The sequence below is a fragment of the Littorina saxatilis genome, linkage group LG9 (assembly GCF_037325665.1).
Source record: "Littorina saxatilis isolate snail1 linkage group LG9, US_GU_Lsax_2.0, whole genome shotgun sequence".
In the NCBI taxonomy this organism is placed as follows: domain Eukaryota; kingdom Metazoa; phylum Mollusca; class Gastropoda; order Littorinimorpha; family Littorinidae; genus Littorina; species Littorina saxatilis.
This window is the reverse complement of record NC_090253.1, coordinates 51787556-51815201: the sequence shown is the minus strand read 5'-3', so window position 1 is coordinate 51815201 and position 27646 is coordinate 51787556. Positions and strand designations below refer to the sequence as shown.

General features: G+C 40.8%; 1 protein-coding gene across 1 annotated transcript in view; it reads right to left on the bottom strand.

Annotated features, from left to right (window-relative positions):
• Positions 1-27646, bottom strand: part of LOC138976398 (uncharacterized) — a 44154-nt gene that overhangs the window by 4058 nt on the left and 12450 nt on the right. The window contains exons 2-3 of the mRNA XM_070349251.1: positions 5061-5980; positions 751-1156 (exon numbers count right to left, since the gene is read on the bottom strand). Coding sequence (XP_070205352.1) covers positions 751-1156; positions 5061-5663 — 1009 coding nt within the window. The 5' untranslated portion in view covers positions 5664-5980. The remainder of the gene's footprint in view (positions 1-750; positions 1157-5060; positions 5981-27646) is intronic.

Below are 27646 nucleotides of genomic sequence, written 5' to 3'. Positions count from 1 at the left end.
GGGGGAGGGGGGATGAGGGAGGGGGAGGGGGGGTAGGGTTGTTCAAAGAGGGCGTTGGTTGTTTTCTCGCCAGGAAGCGGTTCGGGACGGCTTTTTGTTTCCAACAGCAGAGAGGAGCAGCGTCATGAAGCTCATTCGCTCACTTTGATTTGATTGATAGCTTTTCGTGCGGTGCGTTTGCGGGCAATTTTTGCCATGTGAGTCAAGATTAATGTACAGGGGATTTCCCCCGTTCTCCAGATTAGTACATGCCAGAAACTCGCCCCAAACGGCCAGATCAACAGTATCCCTTCCATTTGGGACATTGTTCTTGAATTGTGTCTGTAGACGGGCGCAGTGGCGTGGTGGTAAGGCGTCGGCCTCCTAATCGGGAGGTCGTGAGTTCGAATCCCGGTCGCTGCCGCCTGGAGGGTTAAGAGTGGAGATTTGTCCGATCTCCCAGGTCAACTTATGTGCAGACCTGCTTGTGACTTAACCCCCTTCGTGTGTACACGAAAGCACAAGACCAAGTGCGCACGGAAAAGATCGTGTAATCCATGTCAGGGTTTGGTGGGTTATAGAAACACGAAAATACCCAGCATGTCTCCCCCGAAACCGGCGTATGCTGCCTGAATGGCGGGATAAAAACGGTCATACACGTAAAAATCCACCCGTGCTAAAAACATGAGTGAACGTGGGAGTCTAAGCCCATGAACAAAGAAGAAGAAGAAGAAGAAGAATTGTGTCTGTCATAACTAAATCCCTCCTCACCTTCGGAAACTGCGGGATGAAAAGCCCCGTCCTGGTCATCGCCTCTCGCTGCCATCAGAAAGGCGGCGTAGAAATGACGAACCAGGGAGTCCCCCATGAAGTATACAGTAGACCCCTTCAGGATCTTACACGCCTCTTCCACGCTCATCTTCTTGGGCTGACAGCGAGCGTCCTCTGTCCGCCATGCTGAGAACTCAGCGTGAATTTGCGCGCGCATGTCGTAACATCCGTCGCATGCGCAGTCTTTGACTGGTTTGCTGACGCAAGCAGTTTTGTAGCAGCACGGCGTCGATCCGTCTGGGTCGCAAATTGCTCGCCATTGTTTGTTTGGATGGGGGAAGGTGATGTTCCCGCAGAGTCCGTCCTCCCGCTCAAGGTTTAATGGTAGGCCCCTCTGCTTGCGTGTCTGAGACAGAAAGAGGAATGAAAACAGATCTTCATTTGGTGTTGTGATGTGAACAAAAACAAAAATTAACAGATACAACACACATAAAACAAGAGGCGAAGCCTTCAAGGCTCACGTAAGAAATCGACAAACACAAACTCAATCACTCCGTCACACACACACACACACACACACACACACACACACACACACACACACACACGCACACAGTAAGCATAGGTGAAACTGTGCAAGAAAGCGAGACACTAGATCTAGATCTGTCTGTCTGCATGTAGCCTACTTACAGGGACACGACTGCCAACTAGTCTCGGCCCGCTCAAAATAATGACCTTCAGTAATTCCTTCCCGTGACGTCTAACCCTCTTACGCCATAATGTGACGTCTTCAAATGACGAAATGTTAAAGTTTCTACCACAGACATACACACGCACATACGCACAGACAGACAAAGTTACGATAGCACTAAAACAGTAACGGTAACTAAATCCTGTGTCTGACTGTGAAAAACAAACAAGTCGCGTAAGGCGAAATTACTACATTTAGTCAAGGTGTGGAACTGAACGCACTGCATTTTTTCACAATGACCGTAGTCCGCCGCTTGTGCATAACGGAGTGAAACTGACGAGCCTGCTCAGCGCGGTAGTGGTTTCGCTGTGCTGCATAGCATGCTTTTCTGTACCTCTCTTCGTTTTAACTTTCTGAGCGTGTTTTTAATCCAAACATATCATATCTATATGTTTTTGGAATCAGAAACCGACAAGGAATAAGATGAAAGTGTTTTTAAATCGATTTCGGAAATTTAATTTTGATCATAATTTTTATATTTGTAATTTTCAGAGCTTGTTTTTATATAACATAACATATTTATATGTTTTTGGAATCAAGAAATGATGTAGAATAAAATGAACGTAAATTTGGATCGTTTAATATAAAAGAAAATTATTACAATTTTCAGATTTTTAATGGCCAAAGTCATTCATTAATTTTCAATCCACCAAGCTGAAATGCAATACCGAAGTCCGGCCTTTGTCGAAGATTGCGTTACAAAAATGTCAATCAATTTGATTGAAAAATGAGGGTGTGACAGTGCCGCCTCAACTTTTACAAAAAGCCGGATATGACGTCATCAAAAGTATTTATCGAAAACAAGAAAAAAAACATCCGGGGATATCATTCCCAGGAACTCTCATGTAAAATTTCATAAAGATCGGTCCAGTAGTTTGGTCTGAATCGCTCTACACACACACACGCGCACAGACACACACACAGACACACACACAGACACACACACACACACACACACACACACACACACACATACACCACGACCCTCGTCTCGATTCCCCCTCTATGTTAAAACATTTAGTCAAAACTTGACTAAATGTAAAAACAATGAAATATCTTTTTTTTGCATTATGATGCTGATGATTTAACATCTTATTAACAGCAACACCAGAAATAGCAGTGACAATATAAGATGTTTGATGGGTTGTTGACAGACCAGCTTTTTTGTCGGTGCGAGGAGGAGCATATCGTCTTTTGTTTCATATTTATTGACCAAGGCCGAAGGCCGCGGTCAATAAATATGAAACAAAAGTCGATATTCCCCGAGGACCTACAAAAAAGCTGGTCTGACAACAAACATCCAAACATCGTTTTTGTCATCATTTTGGTAGTGAGAAAATAAATGCACAATCAACACAGGGAGCATTCTTTGAAACACGAGTATCGTTTTGATAACCAAACGAGTTCCGTTTTGATAATCACTGGCAATCAAAGCTGGCGTGTGAAAGCAAATTTCTGTGTTTTTGAGTTCATAAAATATTGGGATGAATGATTATGTCAGGTTTGAGGATGCACAGTTCTGTAGGTTCATCTCGGTGTTCCACCCCCTCGGCTTTCAGTTGTAAATATTAAGCTTAGTTATCGAATGTGAAAGCTACGTTGGGTCAAAGGTCTCAGAATATTTTCGTCGTGCAGCGAAGGAAAGAATCGCGATCTTGTTTCCGACTCAGTGCCTCTTTGTTACATTTAGTCAAGTTTTGACTAAATGTTTTAACATAGAGGGGGAATCGAGACGAGGGTCGTGGTGTATGTTTGTGTGTCTGTGCGTGTGTGTGTGTGTGTGTGTGTGTGTGTGTGTGTGTGTGTGTGTGTGTGTGTGTGTGTGTGTGTGTGTGTGTGTGTGTGTGTGTGTGTGTAGAGCGATTCAGACCAAACTACTAGACCGATCTTTATGAAATTTTACATGAGAGTTTCTGGGAATGATATCCCCGGATGTGTTTTTCTTTTTTTCGATAAATACCTTTGAAGACGTCATATCCGGCTTTTTGTAAAAGTTGAGGCGGCACTGTCACACCCTCATTTTTCAATCAAATTGATTGACATTTTGGCCAAGCAATTTTCGACGAAGGCCGGACTTCGGTATTGCATTTCAGCTTCGTGGCTTACAAAATAATTAATGACTTTGGTCATTAAAAATCTGAAAATTGTAAAAAAAAACAAATTTATAAAACGATCCAAATTTACGTTCATCTTATTCTTCATCATTTTCTGGTTCCAAAAACATATAAATTTATAAAAAAATTATGTTATATTTGGATTAAAAACAAGCTCTGAAAATGAACAATATAAAAATTATGATCAAAATTAAATTTTCCAAATCAATTTAAAAACACTTTCATCTTATTCCTTGTCGGTTCCTGATTCCAAAAACATATATGATATGTTTGGATTAAAAACACGCTCAGAAAGTTAAAACGAAGAGAGGTACAGAAAAGCGTGCTATCCTTCTCAGCGCAACTACTACCCCGCTCTTCTTGTCAATTTCACTGCCTTTGCCATGAGCGGTGGACTGACGATGCTACGAGTGAGTATACGGTCTTGCTGAAAAATTGCATTGTGTTCAGTTTCACTCGACAGCTTGACTAAATGTTGTATTTTCGCCTTTCGCGACTTGTTTTTCATTAGACCTGTCGAGTCATTCTGCTTGCTCGGCTTTGTTAGATGTTTGCATGTCTTGTTGCTATTTTCTTTGCTTTTATTATTATTTCTTATTTGCGCTTCGTTTATCGATACAACGTCTTGTGCACGGGTCAAAATGTGTGTGTCAGGGGTCAATTGGTTTGACTTGAACTTGAAGTTCGTGTTTCTCCGAACGTGTGTGTATCGAAACACAGATACACGCACTCCATGACTCTGTAAGAAGACCATGCAAATCATATCGGTAGGTTTCATTTGTTTATGATGAACTTATGACCTTTTATGAAGTAGTTTTGTTTTTTGTTTACTTTTGCCAGTTTGCCAGTTCGTTTGTGGAAGTTGCAAAGCAGTGTCGTGTCGTCTGTTTAGGTCTGGGGAAACGCCAATGAAAAGTGCCGAAGAATCCCCGAGCGTTTCTATTGGGTTTGCTTTTGATTATCCATGTATAACCTGCTTCCTGCAACTATGGTAACCGGGGATTTATTGCCTGGAAAACATGAGATTTATTTCCCAGGTGCTTGTGAATGAAAACTCGTGAAAATGATGACAACATCAAATGTTTAAGATTGGAAGAAACATGGGGTCGGTATTTATTTGGTATTGCTGTAGGAACGACAACAACAGCAGAAATAGCAACAACAACAACAGCAGCAGCAGTGGTAGCAGTAGCAACAACAACGACAACAACAACAACAACAACACACACACACGCACACACACACACACACACACACACAGACGATCGCGACAGAGAGAGAGAGAGAGAGAGAGAGAGAGAGAGAGAGAGAGAGAGAGAGAGAGAGATCGAGAGAGAGAGAGAGAGAGAGAGAGAGAGAGAGAGAGAGAGAGAGAGAGAGAGAGAGAGAGAGAGAGAGAGTGAGAGAGAAAGAGAGAGATGATACCGACACTCGCATGTACTTACGTTCAAGTAGTATTCTCTCATCTCTGCCTGCTCTTCTTCGGTCATTCGCCTTTGTTTCCATTTTCCCTTCAGCATCAAATCCAGAACATCCGGGCATTTTCCCCCGACGCCATAATGATCACGTGATGCGTGCTTTCTGTCTTTAGAGGGACTATCATTGTTGCTTTGTTTCTTTCCAGACGGTATGCTTCCAGTTTTGCTGTGTATTATACTTTCTTTTATATTGCCCACAGTTGTATTGTGTGATTTGGCGAGATTCCTGTTGAGGTTCTTGTTGAAAATCAATTCCGCCTGAGATGTTGGGTTCTGCTTTGAATTTTGAGAGTACGTATAGTTGACTTTTCTTTTGTTTTGGTTGACTTGCTTAGCATTTTCGCCTGCTTCAAAAAGCTCTTTAAGCTTTAAATCCCGGCTGTTAGTCTTTCTGCGGCTGTTAGTCTTTCTGTGTCGTCGTTTTCCTGACAAAGGGGGTGTGTCTCCACCGGTTATGTCAGAATCCACCGCCACTTGAGTGAAACGTAAAAAGTTCGAATTCAGAAGAGCAATCGTGCCGCAAAGGGAAACGAACAGAACAAGAAGAAAAGCTCTTGATTTTGTCACCATTTTCGAAACTATGTACGCATTGTATACTTCCCAAATGTGCGAAGAACTAAACAGATGTTCTCTTTCTCCCTTGTTTCAAGGTGGAATGGTTATTCCTTCAAGCAATTTATTCGTTTCGTGGCAGAAAACACACCACGCTTCCCACCAATGGTGCGCATTGCAGCACAAAACGTGTTGCATGTTGGAATTGTCCACGTAGCATGCATCTAGTGTTCCTGTTATTTAGTCACTCTCTTGTTTGCGTTATATCACACCGTGTACTTCCTTCTCGCTCCGAACACAACGAGAAGAAAATCTCTGGATTTCACAAAGACAATCTGAAACAAATGAGGCAGGGCGCTGTTTAGAGATCTGATAATGTACTTCCCTGTGTTTATCAGCTCTGGATTTCGCGAAGAACATCTGAAACAAATGTGACCCTCCACAACGAAATGAGTTGCATGTCACCTCGCGCGGTTCTGCGCTAGGCTTAAAGGGATAGTATCCGCCGGGAAAAGGCCTTCAGATCGCTGTCAATGCTTCACCATAAGATTCTATGTTACAAATAATGCTACCATCCACGAGGAATAACTTTACTTTGCAAATTCAACAGTTTTGATAGCTAATTAACTGTCGTAAAAGAATCCAAGGAAAGAGCACTCTTGTAATGGTTGGGTGATTTCCCTTTGTCCAATTTGTCACAACAATCAAAATGGCGTCTCTCGGCGATTATTTTAGTCTGACAAGGTGAGTGTTACATAGTAAACGTTATCTGACAGAAAATAATACTTTCAATGAGACAGTCAGTATCTGTTTACAAGTTGCTCTGAGCAGGACTGCAAAGCCTGAATCGATCATGCGAGTCAAATAGCTCTGGTGCACTCCGAATCATTCGCCTTGATAGAGATCATTCAGTAGTGGTAGTACTTAGTCCGATTATCTTGGACATGTTTGTTGCCTGTTGGTGATCCTTTGAAATATATGTCTCTGAAGTTGCACTTTTTCCAGCGTCGTCCGTGGTATCTGTGGTTGGGAAGAACGTGCCTGTGGAGAATTAGTCTCCAAGCCAAAGCGCGCTGACTCTCCAAGCCAAAACAATTTCAAAGCTGAAAAAAATGTACAATTTACGCGAAACGATTAAACACAGCTTTCGGGTGTTTTTTTTTAATCTAAGATGTACATAAATATACCACTCCGACCATAAGGAAAAGAAAAAAAGACACACACAAAAAAAGACCGAGAGGAGCCGAGTCAATCCGAGACCAACCGAGAGGACGTGTTTCGCGCCGTTTCGACGTCGTTTGTTCAGATGCGGCCGGTTGGATCAGTTGCGGTCATACAGGGGCGCCTTGCACAAGAAAAGATCTTCAACAATCCCGATCATCATCATGGTACAATAATGTTTTGTGCGCCCCCATGTATGTGTTCTGTGCTAATAATGCACGGTTGTGAAATGTCCGTACACATTTTGTGGCACTATGTAATTGTTAGTGCATCCTCCTGCGGATGCTTCGTGCTAAAAATGCACTTCCATTAAAATATTGTACGCTCATGTCAGTAATATATTTTCAATTGTTTCTCTGTCAATTTCAAGTGTTTGTTTCCAATTACTTCAGTATCTCCCTGTTGCAATTCCAGGTGATTCATTATGCATGTGCCAATTTGAGGTGTTTAATTCTGATTCCTGTATTTACAGTGTAAAATTAAAACTATTGTTTTCAAACATTCCTATGACACCTGGTAATGGTTCTGTGGTTTTGTTTTTAATTTGTATTTTGTTTTTCTGCAATAAATATTTGAAATGGATCTGAGGCCGACTTACTACTTTTAGCACTCTTTTTCACCACATTCCCACGTACAGATATTGCAATATCAACTCTTCCTTTCTACCTGTTTCAAACAAGCTCTATTTTTTAATTAAAAAGTTTTTACTAAATGTCTTAATATAGAGGGGGGAATCGAGACGAGGGTCTTGGTGTATGTGCGTGTGTGTGTGTGTGTGTGTGTGTGTGTGTGTGTGTGTGTGTGTGTGTGTGTGTGTGTGTGTGTGTGTGTCTGTCTGTGTGTGTGTGTAGAACGATTCAGACTAAACTACTGGACCGATCTTTATGAAATTTGACATGAGACTTCCTGGGAATGATATTCCAGGACGGTTTTTTTATTTTTTTATAAACGTCTTTTATGACGTCATATCCGGCTTTTTTGTACAAGTTGAGGCTGCACTGTCACACCCTCATTTTTCAATCAAATTGATTGACATTTTGGCCAAGCAATCTTCGACGAAGGCCGGACTTCCGTATTGCATTTCAGTTTGGTGGCTTAAAAATTAATTAATGACTTTGGTCATTAAAAATCTGAAAATTGTAAAAAAATAAATAAATTATAAAACGATCCAAATTTACGTTCATCTTATTCTTCATCCTTTTCTGATTCCAAAAACATATAAATATGTTATATTTGGATTAAAAACAAGCTCTGAAAATTAAAATATAAAAATTATGATCAAAATTAAATTTCCGAAATCGTTTTAAAAACTATTTCATCTTATTCCTTGTCGGTTCCTGATTCCAAAAACATATAGATGTGATATGTTTGGATTAAAAACACGCTCAGAAAGTTAAAACGAAGAGAGGTACAGTAAAGCGTGCTATGAAGCACAGCGCAACCGTTACCGCGCCAAACAGGCTCGTCACTTTCACTGCCTTTTGCACTAGCGGCGGACTACGTTCAGTTTCATTCTGTGAGTTCCACAGCTTGACTAAATGTAGTAATTTCGCCTTACGCGACTTGTTTTTTCTTGTGGCTGTTTGATCAATTCATAGCAAGCATTGACTGAAATAAACAACTTATATATCCAGCACAACATGCAATTCATTGACTTTTGACCCTAACCTTTTAACACTTCCCAAAATAAATCTTTGGTGGACATTGCATCGACGCTGTTCATTTTGAATGAACATTTTTCTTGTACTCCCTTACGTTTATGCATTGTTAAAACTTCCATTCATGTCACTGATCGATCACTTGGAACAGTAAACGTGCGCTTTGCGTGCAAGACGGAGTTCGAAGCAGTATTTCACCGAACATGAGAGAGCTCTGAAAATCGTGTTTATTCTCAGAATAGTAACCCAAAAGAGAAGACATACATCCCACTGAACAGTGTCGAGGAAAATTTCTGCTCAGAGCCACAACCCTATATCTCCAACTTCCCGTCAGAGCCACAACCATATATCTCCAAAAAGTCACAATTTTCAATTTTAATACTTTTATGTATGAAAGGGAGTTATAAACATTATGTTAAAACAAGGATCTCATGCAAAAAGTAATTTCCAAGATATAAGCCCTATATGGTTGTTGCATTGGAAGGATGTGTGGTGTTGGTGCAAGCAACAACCACATACTGGGCAGTATACGGTTGTGGCTTTTCAAGATGCAAGGAAAGGGAGGGAGAAGTTTATGCCACAACCACTTGTCTGGGTCTTGCAGTGTTGTAGCTCTGAGTGGCCTAGTGGTCAGAAGGCCTGGCAATGCATGCAACAAGCCAACATGTAAGTGATATCTCCTTGTGGCAGGAGGGCTCACAGCAAGGAGCGGTGAGTGTGGAATGCAACAATCCGACACCTCAGTTCAGACGCGGTCCAGTCCAGACTCCCTTATTTTTAAGGAAGGGAGAACTTGAGCCCCTGTCAGTCACTCCAGAACACGCGTTCGGAATGCACGATAAGCGCGCGTGCTTGATACGGTCAGTTAAACACCTCCCTCGGCGTTTGGAAATTTGACACTGAGAGCCGAACTTCGGCCACAGCTCTGCCCAGTCCATAACTGATACAAGAAAAATGTTCATTCAAAATGAACAGGCGTCCATGTTATTTTGACAAAATGAATATTTTTGTTAAAGAAGCTGGCAAGCACACCCTTTGGAATATAGTTCGTCACACGGTAGATTCGTCACCCGTGACGAAGTTACCGGCAGGGATGGGTGGGTGTTTATGCTTAGAGCTTATGCTTTCAGATGTTTGATTTGTGGGAGAGATTCAAGATTCACATTTTTTAGAGAGAGAGAGAGAGAGAGAGAGAGAGAGAGAGAGAGAGAGAGAGAGAGAGGGAGAGGGAGAGAGAGAGAGAGATGAATCTCAAACAAAATCGCACAAACACTCACACACACCATCGCACATACACACACACACTCACTAACACACACACACACACACACACACACACATGCGCGCGACCAAGTGCGCGTTCAACAATATTAACAACGAGAGAGAGAGAGAGAGAGAGAGAGAGAGAGAGAGAGAGAGAGAGAGAGAGAGAGAGAGAGAGAGAGAGAGAGAGAGAGACGGACGTACATACATCCATGACCCGCACGCGCACACACACACACACACGCACGTACACACGCACAACACTCACACACACCATCGCGCACACACACACACTCACTAACACACACACACACGCGCCCGATCTAGGCCAATCACAAGCTCTCGTGTGACGCGTTCCTCCTTATATGGAAGACGGTTAGCGTGCTTTCGGATAGCACTGCAAACGCTCTACACGAATCAAAACTGGCCAGTTCATTCACAGAGAGAATGACAGCGGGAAAGGGCAGAGAATGCTGAATCCAACGGTATGTGTCATGTCGGAACGGGGTTGGGAGAATTTGGCGTAACTAACAGTCAAACAAATGCATTTTTGGCATTTCAACACACAATGAAAATAAATTCTTGACACAGTTGGTTTTGAAACACCTTTATTTTGCATAAAATAAGTGTTTTATGTGAAAAACATCGGTTGAACCTGAATTAGAAAGGATTATTTGGTATAAATATGTCAAAATCTCAAAACTGACCACTTGAACACACAACACGATTTTTGACTTCAGACGTGTGTAGCCCCTGGCCTTAAAAGAATCCTTTGCATGGCCTCGGCGTATGGGCAGTAGCTCTAAACGTAAACTATGGGCAACAACAACAACAATTCGGGGACGCCTAGAATCACACAATAATGTATCTGGAGTTTTTGCAGGCGATGTCTCAAAAAAAAAGAAAAAAAGTAGAGGCTCCAAGACGGCTCCGTGTCCGACGCGGGTACTATGCACGCACAACAGCCCGAAACTCCGTCGATAGAGATAACACCCCTGGCCTAGGTGATGTCTCTATCGACGAAGTTTCGGTTTGATAGTAGTAAGGGCAGTAACTCAAGACGTAAATGTGGCAGTGTCCCATAGGCAATCGCAGAGTTATCATGTCCACAGGCAACGCTTACTTGATCCCAATTACTAGGCGTCCTCGGGGACGCCTAGAATAAAACAAGAGGCACATACAATACACGGGGGTAGAGGAGACGAAATAGGTGAACAAGAATAATCAGATATGTAATAGTTTTACTGCATTATAACAAACATTTAGGGTTAATGCGGCTACATTTAAATTAAAGCCATGGTTTTTTTTAAGGTGTTGTTCTTTGAGCAGTCGCTGTTATTCAGAATAGTCCGGCGCCTGTGGGTGGACATGAATTGCGAAAGCTGTTCCGAGAAAGGTTTAAAAATATTTATCAATTTTAAAAGGAATATAAAAAGGACAAACATCAATCTACATACAAGTAAAGGCTGTAGTTATCTGTCTGTCGTGAAAAAGGTCAATCATGACAATGTATTCAATGTTTTCTTTACACACTGGGTGTAAATGAGAATTCATACATCTCAGCAACTTTTCAGTAAATGCGATACATGCAGATACACACACGAAATCAGCGGCAGCATGAACGAAAAGCCGAATTTCGATCACAATTTCGAAGTTATAATTGAAAACAATGAGAGTTTGAAAGGAATGAGCTCTGTTTGAAAGAAATAATTATAGACTGCTCAGTTATTTTGCTTTCGTTGGTAAACATTTTCACACACGACAAAACTAAATCCAAGAAGTAGTGTTTAGAAGCCGATCCTACACTGGGGGGTACAGGTAGCTTCCTACAAAGCTCACCTAAGCAATAAAGCTCCCCCACCCCCTCCCAGTGCAGGGGATATGCATGCTTCCTGTTTCTAAGTGCGGGTAGACAATCAGACTAGTGTCGGAAAAAGCGGGTTATAGTTACATTTTCCTAGCACTGTGAACACATTTTTCGATGTCAGTTTTGGTTTGGTTTGTTTTAATTTGCTTGCTGGGGATTTTTTTCTTGTTTTGTTTTGCCGATGTAATTGAAAACAATTCTGGAGTCGTGTTTGAGTCGTGAATGCACTTAATGAAGTTTTCATAAGTGTTGTGAAGTTACACATTTCTTGCAAACTTCGGTAAAATGGTAACTGTGTTTTATAAGAGTTTTTCAATTGTAGCTCTGCAAAAGCCACGATCGCCTACCCTATCAATGTATGACTCCATGCTGTTAAAGAATGTGAAGGAATGTTTAGGATTTTGAACGGGAGCAATATCTTCCAAAGTAACCGAGTCGAGATAATAGAGCATAATTACTTCAATATTGAGCACAGACATATTTGTCGGAGAATGCAAAAATAATGTAAATAAAATCATTATGTGTGTGTTGAACTGTTACTTAGGTCAACTAATTCAATTGAAGTAGATTTAGTAAGATGTGAGTGTGTGTGTGTGTGTGTGTGTGTGTGTGTGTGTGTGTGTGTGTGTTTTGTGTGAGTTTGAATAATGAGAGAAAATCGCCCGCCGTTTCCGTGTATCCGTGTTTCTGATTGTGGTGTGTGTGTGTGTGTGTGTGTGTGTGTGTGTGTGTGTGTGTGTGTGTGTGTGAGTCACGTGTGTGTGTATATGTGTGTATATTTATATATGTGTGACTGTGTGTGTGTGTGTGTGTGTGTGTGTGTGTGTGTGTGTGTGTCTGTTATTGCTGAGCATAAGTCATAATGATTCAAAAAGTTCAGAAAGCCTGCACTTGGTCAGATATGTATCTTTCAACCTTTCAGCTGAGTAAACTTCGATCAGTCTTTCTGTGCTCGAAGTTAAAACAAGTCGCGTAAGGCGAAAATACAATATTTAGTCAAGTAGCTGCCATTTTTAGGGGGTAAAAATCAAGGGTCTGCCAAACCCGGCAAATGCAATAAGCAGCCCAGAGATCCCTAAATACCTCTCCCAAAGATGGTACTTTTCGGCAATATTTACAGTTTCAAATTGTTAGGATAACTTCTTTGTGATTTTATAGAGGTGTTCTGGGGAAACTGAAAGGTAGCCTCGTCAGGGGACAACTATTCAAACCGAATATAACATATTTATATGTTTTTGGAATCAGCAAATGATGGAGAATAAGATAAACGTAAATTTGGATCGTTTTATAAATTTTTATTTTTTTTTACAATTTTCCGATTTTTAATGACCAAAGTCATTAATTAATTTTTAAGCCACCAAGCTGAAATGCAATACCGAACCCCGGGCTTCGTCGAAGATTACTTGACCAAAATTTGAACCAATTTGGTTGAAAAATGAGGGCGTGACAGTGCCGCCTCAACTTTCACGAAAAGCCGGATATGACGTCATCAAAGACATTTATCCAAAAAAAGAAAAAAACGTTCGGGGATTTCATACCCCGGAACTCTCATGTCAAATGTCATAAAGATCGGTCCAGTAGTTTGGTCTGAATCGCTCTACACACACACACACACACACACACGCGCACGCGCGCACACACACACGCACATACACCACGCCCTCGTTTCGATTCCCCCTCGATGTTAAAATATTTAGTCAAAACTTGACTAAATATAAAAACGGGCCTGGTTTGAGCAGTGACACAGGGAAATCTGTACATCAAACCTCTCAGCAGCCCTACACAGAGAGAAATTCTCTCCACAGAGTCCAGAGTCTTCCGGAGTTCCGGAGTTGTCGGCGTTTGGAAACTTGATAGTCTGCTACCGACGGTGAGAAAGTTCTTGACCAAAGCATGGCAGAAGCGGCGGTGGAGCTTAATTGATACCGACATGGTTACTGCACAAACGGCCAGCTAAGCCCCTCCTCTTACTGGCACGTGCGAGCACTGCGATGGCGCGTGCTAGGACTGCGCCTAGACTGACCTCAGATAAATAGGGTTGTGGCCTGCACTGAATAGAGAGAAATGGATACATCAGTGGTCAACAACCCAACATCTGGCACTCCTCACTCTTGTCTGAGACTGCTAACGGGACATTTTCTCACGCTCTCATTTTCATTTCTCCTTCATCTGGACTGTAGTTTACTTCAAATCCTTCCATTTGGGTTGCACAGTCTCTTGGAGAAAGTTGTCTCACTGATTTACCACAAGCCACGGAGAGTCTTCACTAATTTGATACTCTTCAACAACAGTTACTCTTGAAATTGGTAAGTTACTTCTTGTTTTATTATTATTAAAATGACGATGTTTGTTACAGCTAATCAATCTTTAACAAATAGCACTGGTACTCACACATTGTTTTAACAGCGCTGTTCACACTTATGTCGCACTTTGTAGTCCTGTGGCACTTTACATAGTGTATTCAACGTGAAAATTCAACATTGGTCGCATGTAAAAAAATAAAATTAAACAAATTTAAAAAAGTCAGGCAGTTACACGACACTTATCATAAAACCTGTGTTTTGAACAATTACCCTGAAATTGTATGCAGTTTTAGCCTTTGTCATTGCTTCTTACTCAAAGAAATGCAGTGTTCAAAGAAAGTAAATTAAACAGCAGTGCGTACATAATTAGATATATTGTAAATTTAGATAATTAAAGTACAGAATGGAGGTTATCTGGAAAGGTAACTTGCATTTAGACAGTGAATGCGGATTGAGGGGGGCTGGGTGAGGAGGGGTGGGTTAAATGCCGTTGGTATCAGAGAGAAAGAGAGATAGGGGAGTCTGAGAAAGAATGGGTCTGCGAGAACAATGGTTATGGGCGATGTGATATATGGCTATGCACTGATCAAGGCGGGAAATGGGCTGGGCATCTCTGGGACTGCATCGCAAGGCTGATATGGTTTCAGTCTACAGTGGTTCTAAGAGGAAGACACACACATTCATTAAAGTGTATTTCGTTTTTCAGAATACCATGGATGGAAACGCAGAATGGTCGAGTTGTGATGAAGACCATAGACCAAATAGCCTGGACCGCCAACTCGTCACGTGACCCTTCGAGGTTACGACGCTCGACTTTCACAGGGGTGCTTAGCGTCCGGTTTGAAAGACAGTGAAAAGAAAGCACGCTGCAGTTCTTTGTGGCAATGGGAGGTGACAATGAACTGGATTTTCCAAAACTCCAAACTAAACTTAACAAAACTCATTAAAAAACATGTTTCATATACACTTTAGCTGAGTTTATTTTAGAATTTTCAGAACTTACCTCGGCAACTTCGTCCATGTTTACAATCGACACCGGATATGACATCCCCCTGATTTCTGAAAGGCCAAGAAGAGCGGGGTAGTAGTTGCGCTGAGAAGGATAGCGCGCTTTTCTGTACCTCTCTTCGTTCCTAAATGCGAGGGGCCGCTACCTCGTAATAGAGAGAAAGAGCGGAGAGAGAGCTAGTTGGCGGTCCAGAATAAATGGTCTATGTGAAGACCTACTGCTGGTTATGGATGAAAACATAGATTTGATGGATTGCGAAGGAGAACAACCACGTCTTGATCGGGGCTGTGAGTACAAATCTATCATGAACTTACACACGCGTGTGTGTCAGTGTGTGTGTATGTGTGTGTGGGTGTTTGTGCGTGTGTGTGTTTTAGTATGTGTGTTTTGGTGTTTGTTTGCGTGTGTATGTGCTTTTTAGTGTGTGTGTGTGTGTGTGTGTGTGTGTGTGTGTGTGTGTGTGTGTGTGTGTGTGTGTGTGTGTATGACAGAGACATAGTGAGTGTGAGAGAGAGAGAGAGGGAGAGGGGGAGAGAGAGAGGGAGAGGGGGAGAGACAAACAGACAGACAGAGAGAGTGCGATTTCATATGACAGTTGTGAAAGTAATGTGTAGAGAATTGCATATTCAAATAAAAGGGGGGTAAAACCAGACACATTTTAATGAAAAGTCGCAAACATGTGCACTAATCATGACTTATTGGTGTGTGTGTGCAGGTGGAGATCAAGACTTGACAGAGGTTGTCAATGCTAGCAGACAACAAGAAAGCTTGCGTCAAGTTGCCATGAATATCCATAACAAACGACTAGATAGACTGCTGGAAGTCAATGGCATGGAACGACAACAAGTATACGGGGATGGCAATTGCTTTTTCAGGGCAGCAAGCTTACACCTTGCCACTCACGATCACTGTACTCTAAGGCAGGCACTGTGTGGCCACATGGAACAAAACGTTCTTTTCTACCTGGGATTTGTCAGCGACTGCCATTCAGCAAACCAGGCTAGACAAGCAATATCTTCCATGAAAACACCAGGGGTTTGGAATACCATAGCAAATGACGTAGTGCCATTGGCACTTGCAAACTTTACTGGAAGGCGGGTGAAAATTTTCACCAGTAAAAAGCAGCAGCCTATTGTGTGCATAACACCATCAATGCCCTCCGTCACCTGCAGCGCCTTCCAGCCAATCTACATGGCGTTGCTGGCTGCCACCGGCATGGCGGAACATTATGATGTGTGTCTGGCAACCAAAACACATATCTACTCTATGTTTGGTTCCTCCGAGTGCACTGAGTGTTCTCAGAGCACTTCAGATTCTCCATTTGTAGTAGATGAAAGAACATCACCATCTTCCAGCACATCCCGTGATGACAACACTTCCCAGTCAAACACCACATCCCTTGATGACAACGCTACCCAGTCAAACACCACATCCCTTGATGACAACGCTACCCAGTCAAACACCACATCCCTTGATGACAACGCTTCCCAGTCAAACACCACATCCCTTGATGACAACGCTACCCAGTCAAACACCACATCCCTTGATGACAACACTACCCAGTCAAACACCACACCCCTTGATGACAACACTTCCCAGTCAAACACCACATCCCGTGAGGGAACCCCTCCTCCATATTCAACATCCACATTGTACAATACACCACCAAAAAAGCTGAGGCGTAAAAGGCAGTCCAATCCAACAAACTGGAAAAAAAATCTTAGAAAAGACAGTAAACTTCAGGGTAAACAATTTGACAACAGCCGCGGCAAGATAACAAAAGCGAAGGCAATGAAGAATGTTGACTGCAGTCAGTGCAGCCTGCAATGCAACCTCAAAATTAGTACAGAGCAGCAGAGGGACATTTTTGAGGCGTTTTATGGTCTCAAAGACTACAAGCGCCAAAAGGATTTTGTGTGCAGCCAAGTTGCACAACAGTGCACTGTCACAATTTTAGATCAAAAAACAAACAAACCTTTAGAAAAGAAAAGAGCAGTCTCTCGAAAATTCTTTTTGACAGCAGGTGGGGAAAAGGCACAAGTCTGCAAACGTTTTTTCCTGGCAACACTGGATGTCGGTCACACGTATGTTCAGCACGCCCTGGACAACGCCAAAGATGGCTTCTTTCATGGAGATGACAGGCGAGGTAAACATCAGCCCTCGAATAAAACAGCTCAATCATATATATATTCAGAACGAGTAAAAAAACACATTTGCTCGTTTCCATCAATGGAATCCCATTACTGCAGGAAGAACAGTAACAGAAAGTTCCTAGATAGCACTCTCAATGTGAACAGAATGTACAGGTTGTATACAGACGAGTGCACAGAAAAGGATATTCAACCCGTCAGCAGTAGCATACATGTACAGAACAATCTTTAATACAGAATTTAATCTTAGTTTTCACAAGCCCAAGAAAGACCAGCAGTGATTGCTGTGTTCCAATTACCTTGAAGCGAAGAGGACCAATTAAACAGATAATGACAATAAAGCATAACAACTTTTATATATTTTGTGGAATTAAATGTTTTCATTTTTTATTTTGAAGTGTTTTTGTATTCAGGTTTTATTGGATGGGTGGAGGGGGTGGTTTTGGTGGTTCTGATTTTTTATGATGTAAGGATTTTTTTCCTTAATTAGTTATTTAATTAGTTTATGTAGGGGGGGCCGAGGGGGGGGGGGGGGGGGGCGTGGGATTTAAAGTGTATTTCTGGCTTTCGGAGAGGTGCTAAATCTGTTAAAATGGAAATGAAATAAAACAATTGGTGGTGAGGGTTATCACAAAAAAAGTAAGGATTATTTCTCATACCTTTTTATTTTTTACCCAAAAATTATGTGACTGAAATTATTCATTAATTTTTAAAGAGGCAGACTGTGAGACAGGTGATGTATACCGAGAGGCATAAATTCCGCAAACTGATCTTTAAAAAATCACAAAAAATCAACTCAGTGGTGAATGTTTTCAATATTTGAATATTTTATTTATTGGCCATTTTAGTGTTTAAAAACCTTCGCTTTATTGATTTTTAATAGAACATCATGAAATGACAATTTTTCAAAAAAACTGACTGAGTCCAAGCGCAATGATTTCGGAAAACGTTCAGTGTTTATCACGTTCAATGCTTTGGCCAGCTCTAAGCATCCCAATCGCTTGCTGTCTCTCTCCTTCATCAAGTCGTGGCATGATTGCGATATCTGATACAGCCAAACAGCCAGTTGCATTTTATAGGGCCACACACTATCTTTTTTACGTTATTGTCTCCCGTTCAGCCCATTGTCTTTATTAGCACAGTGAGCTGTGGCTGGATCAGCAATACTGCAAAGCGCACGCTGACAGCGTGAAACATTTGCTCCGACACTCAAGATGTCAACTACAAATTACAGGTTCAATCTGATTTTCGTTTGAGAGCAAAATCGTTCAATGCACTATTTGCAGAATTTATGCCTTTCAGTATAATTGAAGTTAGAATTTCATGAGATGTTACTTACTTTCTTTACAATATCATCTAATTTGACAGTCCGACACTGAAGACTGCAGACTTCATGGCAGCCACTGACCTGACGATATGACAGCCATGAATTGAATATCAAACGCAGAAGAAGAAAAAGAAGAAGACAGTCTAACAGGAAAATAATTCTGGTATGCTCATAATGTCTATGCCAGTTTGAAAAAAGTCATGAATTGAAGTTTACCCAGGTTAGACATCAGCATGTCGTAATTGTTACAATGAATGTATCCGTAAACGCACCAAGAGACTTACTTTGAAAAATTGAAGTCATGCATCGTCAATATGACTACAATCACAAACTGAATAAGGGGAAATCATGTCAATTTGGTGGTCTGGATCATCAGCTGTTGCTCATTCGCTATAATGGTCTACTTGACAAAGCCCGTCTTCATGTGCTTCTTTGTTTCTTTATACCTAGTGTAGACAACATGTAGGCGTTTGCAGACTGTTTATTGTATTGCTGTTGTTTGTTTGTGAGTAAAACTATGGTGTGACCTCAATTGTTTGAAATTTGTTGTGTATGTTCTACTTTGTGTAAGGTGTTTCTCCATGTCCCCAGAAGAACCGACATTATATTAAAACCTTCATACCCTGAAAATACTTGCATACTAGATGTTGTTTCTTATTGTAATGATTGGGGACAGGCAAGCTCTTAAATTGTGCAAGCCATCAGAAAACTGTCAAGTCTGATTTGCTAGAACAAGCGATATTAACACGTTATTAAGATGACTATTTGATTAAATATGTGCAGGAACTACTTCATCAGATTCATATGGCCAGTCTCACAATGCAAGGAAGGTGAGTAAATTGAATTATGTCTCTCCCACCTGTTCTGTGTTTAGTGTCAGCCGTGATTGCCTGATGAGAATTTGAAAACATGTCGCTAACTAACATGAACCCAACCATGAAACGTGATGTAGGTGAGTAGCCCATCTAGAAAAAAGAACCTGTTCTAATTCCGATGTAGGTGAGTAGCCCATCTAGAAAAACGAACCTGTTCTAATTCCGAATTAGAACAGGTTCTTTTTTCTAGATGGGCTACTCACCTACATCACGTTTTATGGTTGGGTTCATGTTAGTTAGCAACATGTTTTCACATAGAAAATGGTGGGCACCTGAACAAATATCTGCACATTACAATGAAGTCTTACTTTTTAATCTGATGGTTTAATAACCCCCAACAACCCAACCAACACCCACCCCCCCACACCCCCACCCCTCCAAGAAGAAGCTCACATAACTACCAACTACACAGTTTCATTACAGAATCAAACAATGGGAAGAATCAGGATTCAGCAGTGCTAGGTCGTTGGGGGGATAGCTATCACTAGGCACTCAGCAATGAATAGTTGAGGTTTTCACGGACATTAACAAAATCCGGTAACCTACGGACAGTAAATTTCACAGGGAAGGGAACAAGAACGTCAAAAATGGAAAAGTATGTTTTTTCTTTCAAACCATTGATAGAGCTCTGAAGCTTCACACAAGTTTTGCAGAGAGAGCACTCGGCCTCTTCATTTTTGGCACTAAAACATGCGCACACACAAAAAGAAAGTTTTTAAAAAGTGGCACCGATGTATTCTCACACTCACAGCCTTAGAATATTGCAGTTTGTATGTTACCAAATTGAGGCATGATTTTACTCCATACCTGACCAAATCTGCGACAGTCGGGCAAACTTCTTACAAGTCGGATTGGGCCTTCAATCAAATACTCAGAAACCAGCAGCTACTTTAAGTAATACTAGTTTTGTTGTTATTTTTTACAGCTTGTACTGAATGTGTTTTCTTTTATCTCCTCAGAATCGAGTCAGCCAGAGAAAGACCATTGAGAGGGAGAGCGCACAGTAAAGCATAATATGGCATGCACTTCGGTGGACCAGTGCCATCATCTTCATAACAAGAGATGCAGATCATATTTTCTTATGTTTAAGTATAGCTGTTAGCAAAAGTATTTGACGATTCTTGGGTACGACTTTCGTGTTTAATCCTATTAGCTTGTGTACAGCCCCAAAATCTGTTTTATTTTGATTTATCATTTATAGTTTGAATTTTTTTGTAATGGAATTAGTCCAAATGTAAATACATCTAAGGTTGCAATAGTGTTTTTTTGTATATATATACCCTTAAAACTACCTCTTCGTGTAAACAAAATTTAATTGTAAAAAGAAGTGTTTGTTCAAGGGAGATAATTTGAAGCGAATTTTTTTTAAATCAGTAAAACTGCGTAGTGACATCCTCAATTAAATAAAAAGAATAAGGAATAAAGGTATACACACAGGTTGTACCCATTTTCTTGATTGCACTGTTTTAAGTAGAAAGCTTTTTTTCTCAGAATTATTTTACAAATAAAATTCAAGGGAGGCAATTGATATGATAAAAAGGAAGAATTTTTTTTTCTTAGAATACTGTACACATTTAGTAAAGTATAATTTACAAGACAAAACACAGGTTTTTTTGGTGTTTTTTTCTGTGCCTACTACTTGACAAGAGAACCACGAGATTTGTGCAGATTATTTAAAATTTTCTGTACAGTATATTTTACAAAGACAGATCCATACAATATACATAATTTTGTAATAGATGTTTTCAATTTGTAGGTATGGTTTTTTTTAAATCAACAGTTCGGATAGCCACAACAAGTGTGTATGTCTTGTGATTTGAGAGCTTTAGCACTGGATGCTTAGAATCCTCTTGATCATTTACTTCAGTAGGTAAAGCCACCTTCTCCAAAATCTTCTCTCCTATTCTGTGCTTACTACAGTGGGTTTGACAAGAGAACCCCGAGATTTGTTTTTGTATTCTGTACACTTTAATGATTTAATCCTATGTGCACATTTTTTTTAACTGTGTTTTTGTTTTTGTTTTCCTGTATTCAAAGTGTGTATGGAAACCACAACCTGTCACAGCAGTATTATTAATCTGGATCTCCCTGCTAAGAACGTAATTAACAGAACGTGTGCATGTAGCTAAAGAACTTAAAAAGAATTTCTGCTACTTCACTCAAAATACGTCCATCCTCACACTCATATTTTCTTAAAATAATATTTCTTCATACAAACATTTTTGCGAATTATTCAATTTTGCGTACAATATTCAATTACGATTTCTTTGTGTGTTGCAAAATTATGTAATAAAATTATGCAAGATCAAATTCAAAACAGCAATAAAGCTGCTGACGGCAGAATACCTCTGTTGACTTCTCTATCTGTTGGGTCAAACTATGCCACAGGCATGTTTCTTCTAGTAGCTCAATATTACATGATACAGTCTCAAAGACAGAACAACGCAATAACCTTTTTTTGTGTAGATTCGATTGACTTTTTCCTGAAATAAATTATTCATGAAGCGGGTTCTGACTGAGTTAATATATTTCTGGAAAGCTGAACAACGCAATGCGTCTGTGACTGGAGAAGAAGCAGAGCTGGAGCTTTTTGTATTGTTTGTCGTTGGTTTTATTACACACGCACTCACATACGGTCAACAAAATGTTGCATGTTCCTGCTTGACAAACAAATGCCTGCATACATGTGTGCACGTTCGAACGTACACACATTCATACCTGTGCAAACAATCTGCCATTTCAAGTTCAACACCCAAACCCCACACATTCCTCCAAAAGGAGTCTGAAATACTGGCATTTGTGGTATTGAACGAGGACCTCAACTTCCATTGTCTAGTGCATGTGGGTCTCATGTTGTACGTGTGAAACCACTTACTTAAAAAAGAAAAAATCGTGTAAGCTTATCAACAAAAAAACGAACAATTATATTCTTAAACAAACTGGTTAGAATAGCAGATTTAGGAGAATGCAATGCAAGGAACATCTTTATCTAATTCGGTCGATGCTTAGATCTAGAAAAGCACCCACTAATTATTCCAGTATAATAGAGAGAAAAAATCCAATTGAAAAAGTTCCAGATCTAGACAAGGCAGCACTAGCAGCAATTTTAGCTAGCAAAATCGAACTTGCCCTGCAGTCATGCAAGGTCGAACCACTTTCCCTGCCTAGTGGGGGTTTGGCGGGTAGAGGGCCGGTGCTGGCACACTCGGAGTGAAACGACATGTCACCTACTTCGATAGCTTCTCCGGATTTACGTGTACAAACAGCGTCCGGGTTTACCGCTTCGATTCTAAACCCTACACTGGGCGAAAAGTGGCGTTTTGTATCTTACAAAACTACTCAAAATCCCAACAAAACTTCAAGTTTCAATGGGTTTATCACATTTTGGTGTTCACGACAACGCCAGATTTTGATTGGATTTTGTTGAAGTTATCGCTGCGAAATTGCCTGGAATTTCAGCGCGTTTTGCGACGGTCAAAACATCATGTTAAACCATGTTACAGCATGTCTGTAACATGCAAAAATGTCAAGTTTTGATGGCATTAAAGCTTTGGTTTAACGCCAAGTAACATCATGTTATCGTAGACTTAACTTGCAAAACTGCTTGTTTTGGTGGTGTTACAGCTTGCTTGTAATGTGATTAACATCATGTTATTGCTGGTTTAACATGCAAAACCCCATGTTATGTTGGTGTTAAAGATTGCTCAAATGCCTATTAACTCCATGTTATGTTGGTGTTAAAGCTTGCTCAAATGCCTATTAACACCATGTTAGTTGGTGTTAGGCTTGATTATTAATGTAAAAAAACACCATGTTATGACGTTCACATAATTGTTTTCACCTGGATGGAATTTTGTGGAAAAGAAAGCATGTTGTTTGGGAATTGTGTGCGGGTTTCATGCTTGGATATTGCACTTTGCTGACTTGTCACAGGTCAATTGACATTTAACAATATTAGTTTTCAAATGCATCATCCTTCACACATTATGTAAACATCTTTAACATTAACACTTTGGTTGTAAAATTATTGCACTTTATTCAAACAGGACAAAAACAAAAATGCTGATTCACAATGTACAACAGCAAAGGACTATTTTGAGTGGAGACAGTGTTCATCCACACTATAATTGGATAAGCTAAAATAAATTATTCAAATCGGTGAAGGCCACATGAAATGAAAACACACCATCAGTAAATTACTTCCCTTGTGATTAAGAGCGTCATACCCATAAAAGCCATGTAAGTTTTAGCCCATGTGAGTGTGTGTTGGGAGGGGGGGGGGGGGGGGGGCAGATACCCTGTGAAAACATTGGCCATAGATATATATGTGAATTACTTCCCTTGGGTATGAACATTTATGAATGATTAAATGGGTGAAAGAAGGCCATACAAAATAAAAATCAGCAAATAACTAAATCACTTCCCTTGTGAGTAAGAACAGTCACACCAATGTTCCAACTTTTTGCTAAAAATTCGCCTACAATGTGACCTTCAAAGTTGAAAAGGGGTAACTGAACTTCATGTTTGGATGTCATGGAGTCCAACATGTCAGTAAATTTTGAAAGCCCTAGATTCATAAACATCTGAAAACTGCTCAACGTCTTTGCATCACGGCACATTAATAAAAGTAAGAGTTAGTAAGACTGGCCTAACTGCTATGGTGAGGCAGTAATCACTCGTTGATGAATTCTTTTCTTTCTTTATTTGTTGTTTAACGTCGTTTTCAACCATTCAAGGTTATATTGCGACAGGAAAAGGGGGAGATGGGATAGAGGAAAGGGGGAAGATGGGATAGTGCCACTTGTCAATTGTTTCTTGTTCACAAAAGCACTAATCAACAAGAAGAGCAAACGCTCGATCGAGTCACTTTCGCAGTTCTGAATATTATATGAGGCATCAGATGGACAGGAAGAAATTGCTATTCACAACACAATGAGTCACGTTCACATAAAATTTGAGCCCGGTCACTTTTATAGTTTCCGAGAAAAGCCCAACGTTAAGTTGTGTGTTGCCGAACAGAAAAGGCTAGTTATCTCCCTTGTTTTTCTGATAACGTTCGTAAAAGGCTACAGATGTAAATACTTTGATGTAAAGAATAATCCTACAAAGTTTCAATCACATCCGATGAACTTTGTCAAAGATATAAAATGTCTAATTTTTCCTTTGACGCTGACCTGTGACCTTGAAAAAGGTCAAAGGTCAACGAAACCATCGTTAAAGTGTAGAGGTCATTGGAGGTCACGACTAAACAAAATATGAGCCCGATCGCTTTGATAGTTTTCGAGAAAAGTCCAACGTTAAGGTGGTGTCTACGGACGGCCGGCCGGACGGCCGGCCGGCCGGACAGACTAACACTGACCGATTACATAGAGTCACATTTTCTCAAGTGACTCAAAAAACTGCTCCAGGGGCTTGCAACGTAGTACAATATATGACCTTACTGGGAGAATGCAAGTTTCCAGTACAAAGGACTTAACATTTCTTACATACTGCTTGACTAAAATCTTTACAAACATTGACTATATTCTATACAAGAAACACTGCTTAATATGTAGGTAAATGCACAACAGGTTGTGAACAGAAAATCCAAAAACGTAAGGTCTTAAAAGCGGGGAAGTTTGAAAAGGGGGGGAGGGGGGGACCTAAAATGTGGCGATCATAACAACCGGCATGGGTGGCCGAGTGGTAACGCACTTGCGCTCGGAATCGAGAGGTTGCGTGTTCGACCCTGGGTCAGGCCGCTATTTATTTCTCCCCCCTTTCCTAACCTAGGTGGTGGGTTCAAGTGCTAGTCTTTCGGATGAGACGAAAAACCGAGGTCCCTTCGTGTACACTACATTGGGGGTGCACGTTAAAGATCCCACGATTGACAAAACGGTCTTTCCTGGCAAAATTGTATTCTTTCTTTATTTGGTGTTTAACGTCGTTTTCAACCACGAAGGTTATATCGCGACGGGCAAAATTGTATAGGCATAGCTAAAAATGTCCACCAAATACCCGTGTGACTTGGAATAATAGGCCGTGAAAAGTAGGATATGCGCCGAAATAGCTGCGATCTGCTGGCCGATGTGAATGCGTGATGTATTGTGTAAAAAAATTCCATCTCACACGACATAAATAAATCCCTGCGCCTTGAATATGTGCGCGATATAAATTGCATAAAAAAAAAATCAAAACAAAATCCCTGCGCTTAGAACTGTACCCACGGAATACGCGTGATATAACTATAAGCCTCATATTGATTGATTGATTGATAATTTATCTAACAAAGTTCAGGTATGGATATATATATATATATCTGTACACACAGTCACTATGTACATTGCATCTGTTCTCATTCGGCACATATCCGCATCCTGCCTAGACGGTTAGCTTCAGTCGCTTCCTGTAACGTTGATCTAACGCCAGCATTCTAGCCTGTTGATACACAGTTTCTAGAATTCTGAGTGACCTGCTGCAGCACAGCTGGTCTCGGCTTAAAAAATCTTGGTCAACAAAGATGGGGTACAAAGTGTTATAAAATAAAGCGTCCTTCCAAAGTCGATGACAGGTCCCCAGAGTATTCACAAAATTATATGGTACTGGAAGCCTTGCATGGCGACGAAAAAGATGTCCACGCCTACATGAAGAAGTATCCTTCACGGCTTCAGCGGAAACAGTCGGCTGGGGATGAGGACTAATGGTGAACCTATGTAAAAAATATAGACAAGAACAAAAATATGTCAATGGGAAAACAAAGAAAGAAGTAGAGAAGGACCTCCCCACCTTAACACAGTGAAAATGAAAAACACATGTGAATGTACTTATTTTTTAAACCCCCCCCCTCCAATTAAGACCAATTATCCAAGATATTTTTCAGTCCTCAAAGGAGAATTTCACTGTTCTCATGGAACCCTCAAGAAAACTGAGCTGTGCTAATATATTATATAACTGCAAACATCCCTCAAATTCAATATTGCAAGCCACTATACATTCCTCATAAAGGCACATTCCTTCATGCTCACGTGTGAAAACTAACATAAGTTTACAAGTGTGTATCTATTTATAATAATAATAATAATAATAATAACGGGCATTTATAAAGCGCCTTATCAGAAGTTCAAAGCGCGTGACAACAATACATGTATAAAAAATTCATACAATCACTGTCAGATTCAAACAACACATCATGCACATCTCACATCCCCAGACTCTATGCTAAGGCCAACAAAACAAAATAGTCTGTTTACGGTATCCCAACCGACCCCACCTGTATCTGTTCCTTGCTGTTCTCCAAGAGACACCATGGTGCAGCAAGCTGAAGGGTGTCCTGTCGTATTTCCTCGAAGTTGTAGTAGGCAACCAGGTCAGGAGCAGGAGGTGGGGGGCGACTGACCTGCAGCAGAATTCAAATCAATTAGTCAAGTCACTATGACATATCTTTATTGTTATCGCCACACCAACCCTAAATTTTTCCTTCCATACTGTACAGGGTCCCCACTGCTTTTTAGAAACAAAATTCCATGACTTTTTCATGAGCCTCAATAACATTTTCCATGACTAGATCCACAGGTCGCCATTTCCGAACACGCAAACTTTTTACGTCTTGTCACTGCCAGTTTTGACACTGGCTTGCTTTGCACTGAATTTGAGTCAGTTTCTACGCAGTGTCTCTTCGACAAGCAAGTCAAGCATTTGCTAGGCAGTCAGATTATCGGTAATGTTTGCTGGTCCTGTCATTTCACTAAACTGGACCAGCCACTGTTTGTATCCATCTGCACTTTCGTAAATTCTGTTTCGTAACCGTCACTGTGACTTGACGAACAGTCATTTTTTTTCACCGCGATACACAGTTCATTGCGAAGATCTTCCTCGGTAATTCGTTCCAATTCCGCATACTTTTTGTTGTCAAGAAACAACTGAAAGAAAGTTTCAAACTCATCATCCTCCATCTTGCTTGTCGAAGCGCTAAAGTACTTTATCGATGCAAAAACAAAAAACTTCGACGAAACCGACTCAAATGCAGCGCAGACGACACGACGAGATAACGGAAGGAAGTGAGCCTCGCTTTGGCTCAAGTGCCGTTAAAAATACCGTTATTCTCGTATGCAAATATGAACGAGAAGTTGGTCATACGAACAAGCCTTGTGCTGGAGACGCAAATCGCGGGGGGTGGTGGTGGAATGGCTGGGCAACGAAAATCGCCGCTGGCGTGCTAAAGGTTAATTTTTCTTTCTTTTTTATTTTTTTTAAATTCCATGACTTTCCATGACTTGAATTGAAATTCCATGACTTTCCAGGCCTGGAAAATTAAAAATCAAATTCCATGACTTTCCAGGTTTTCCATGA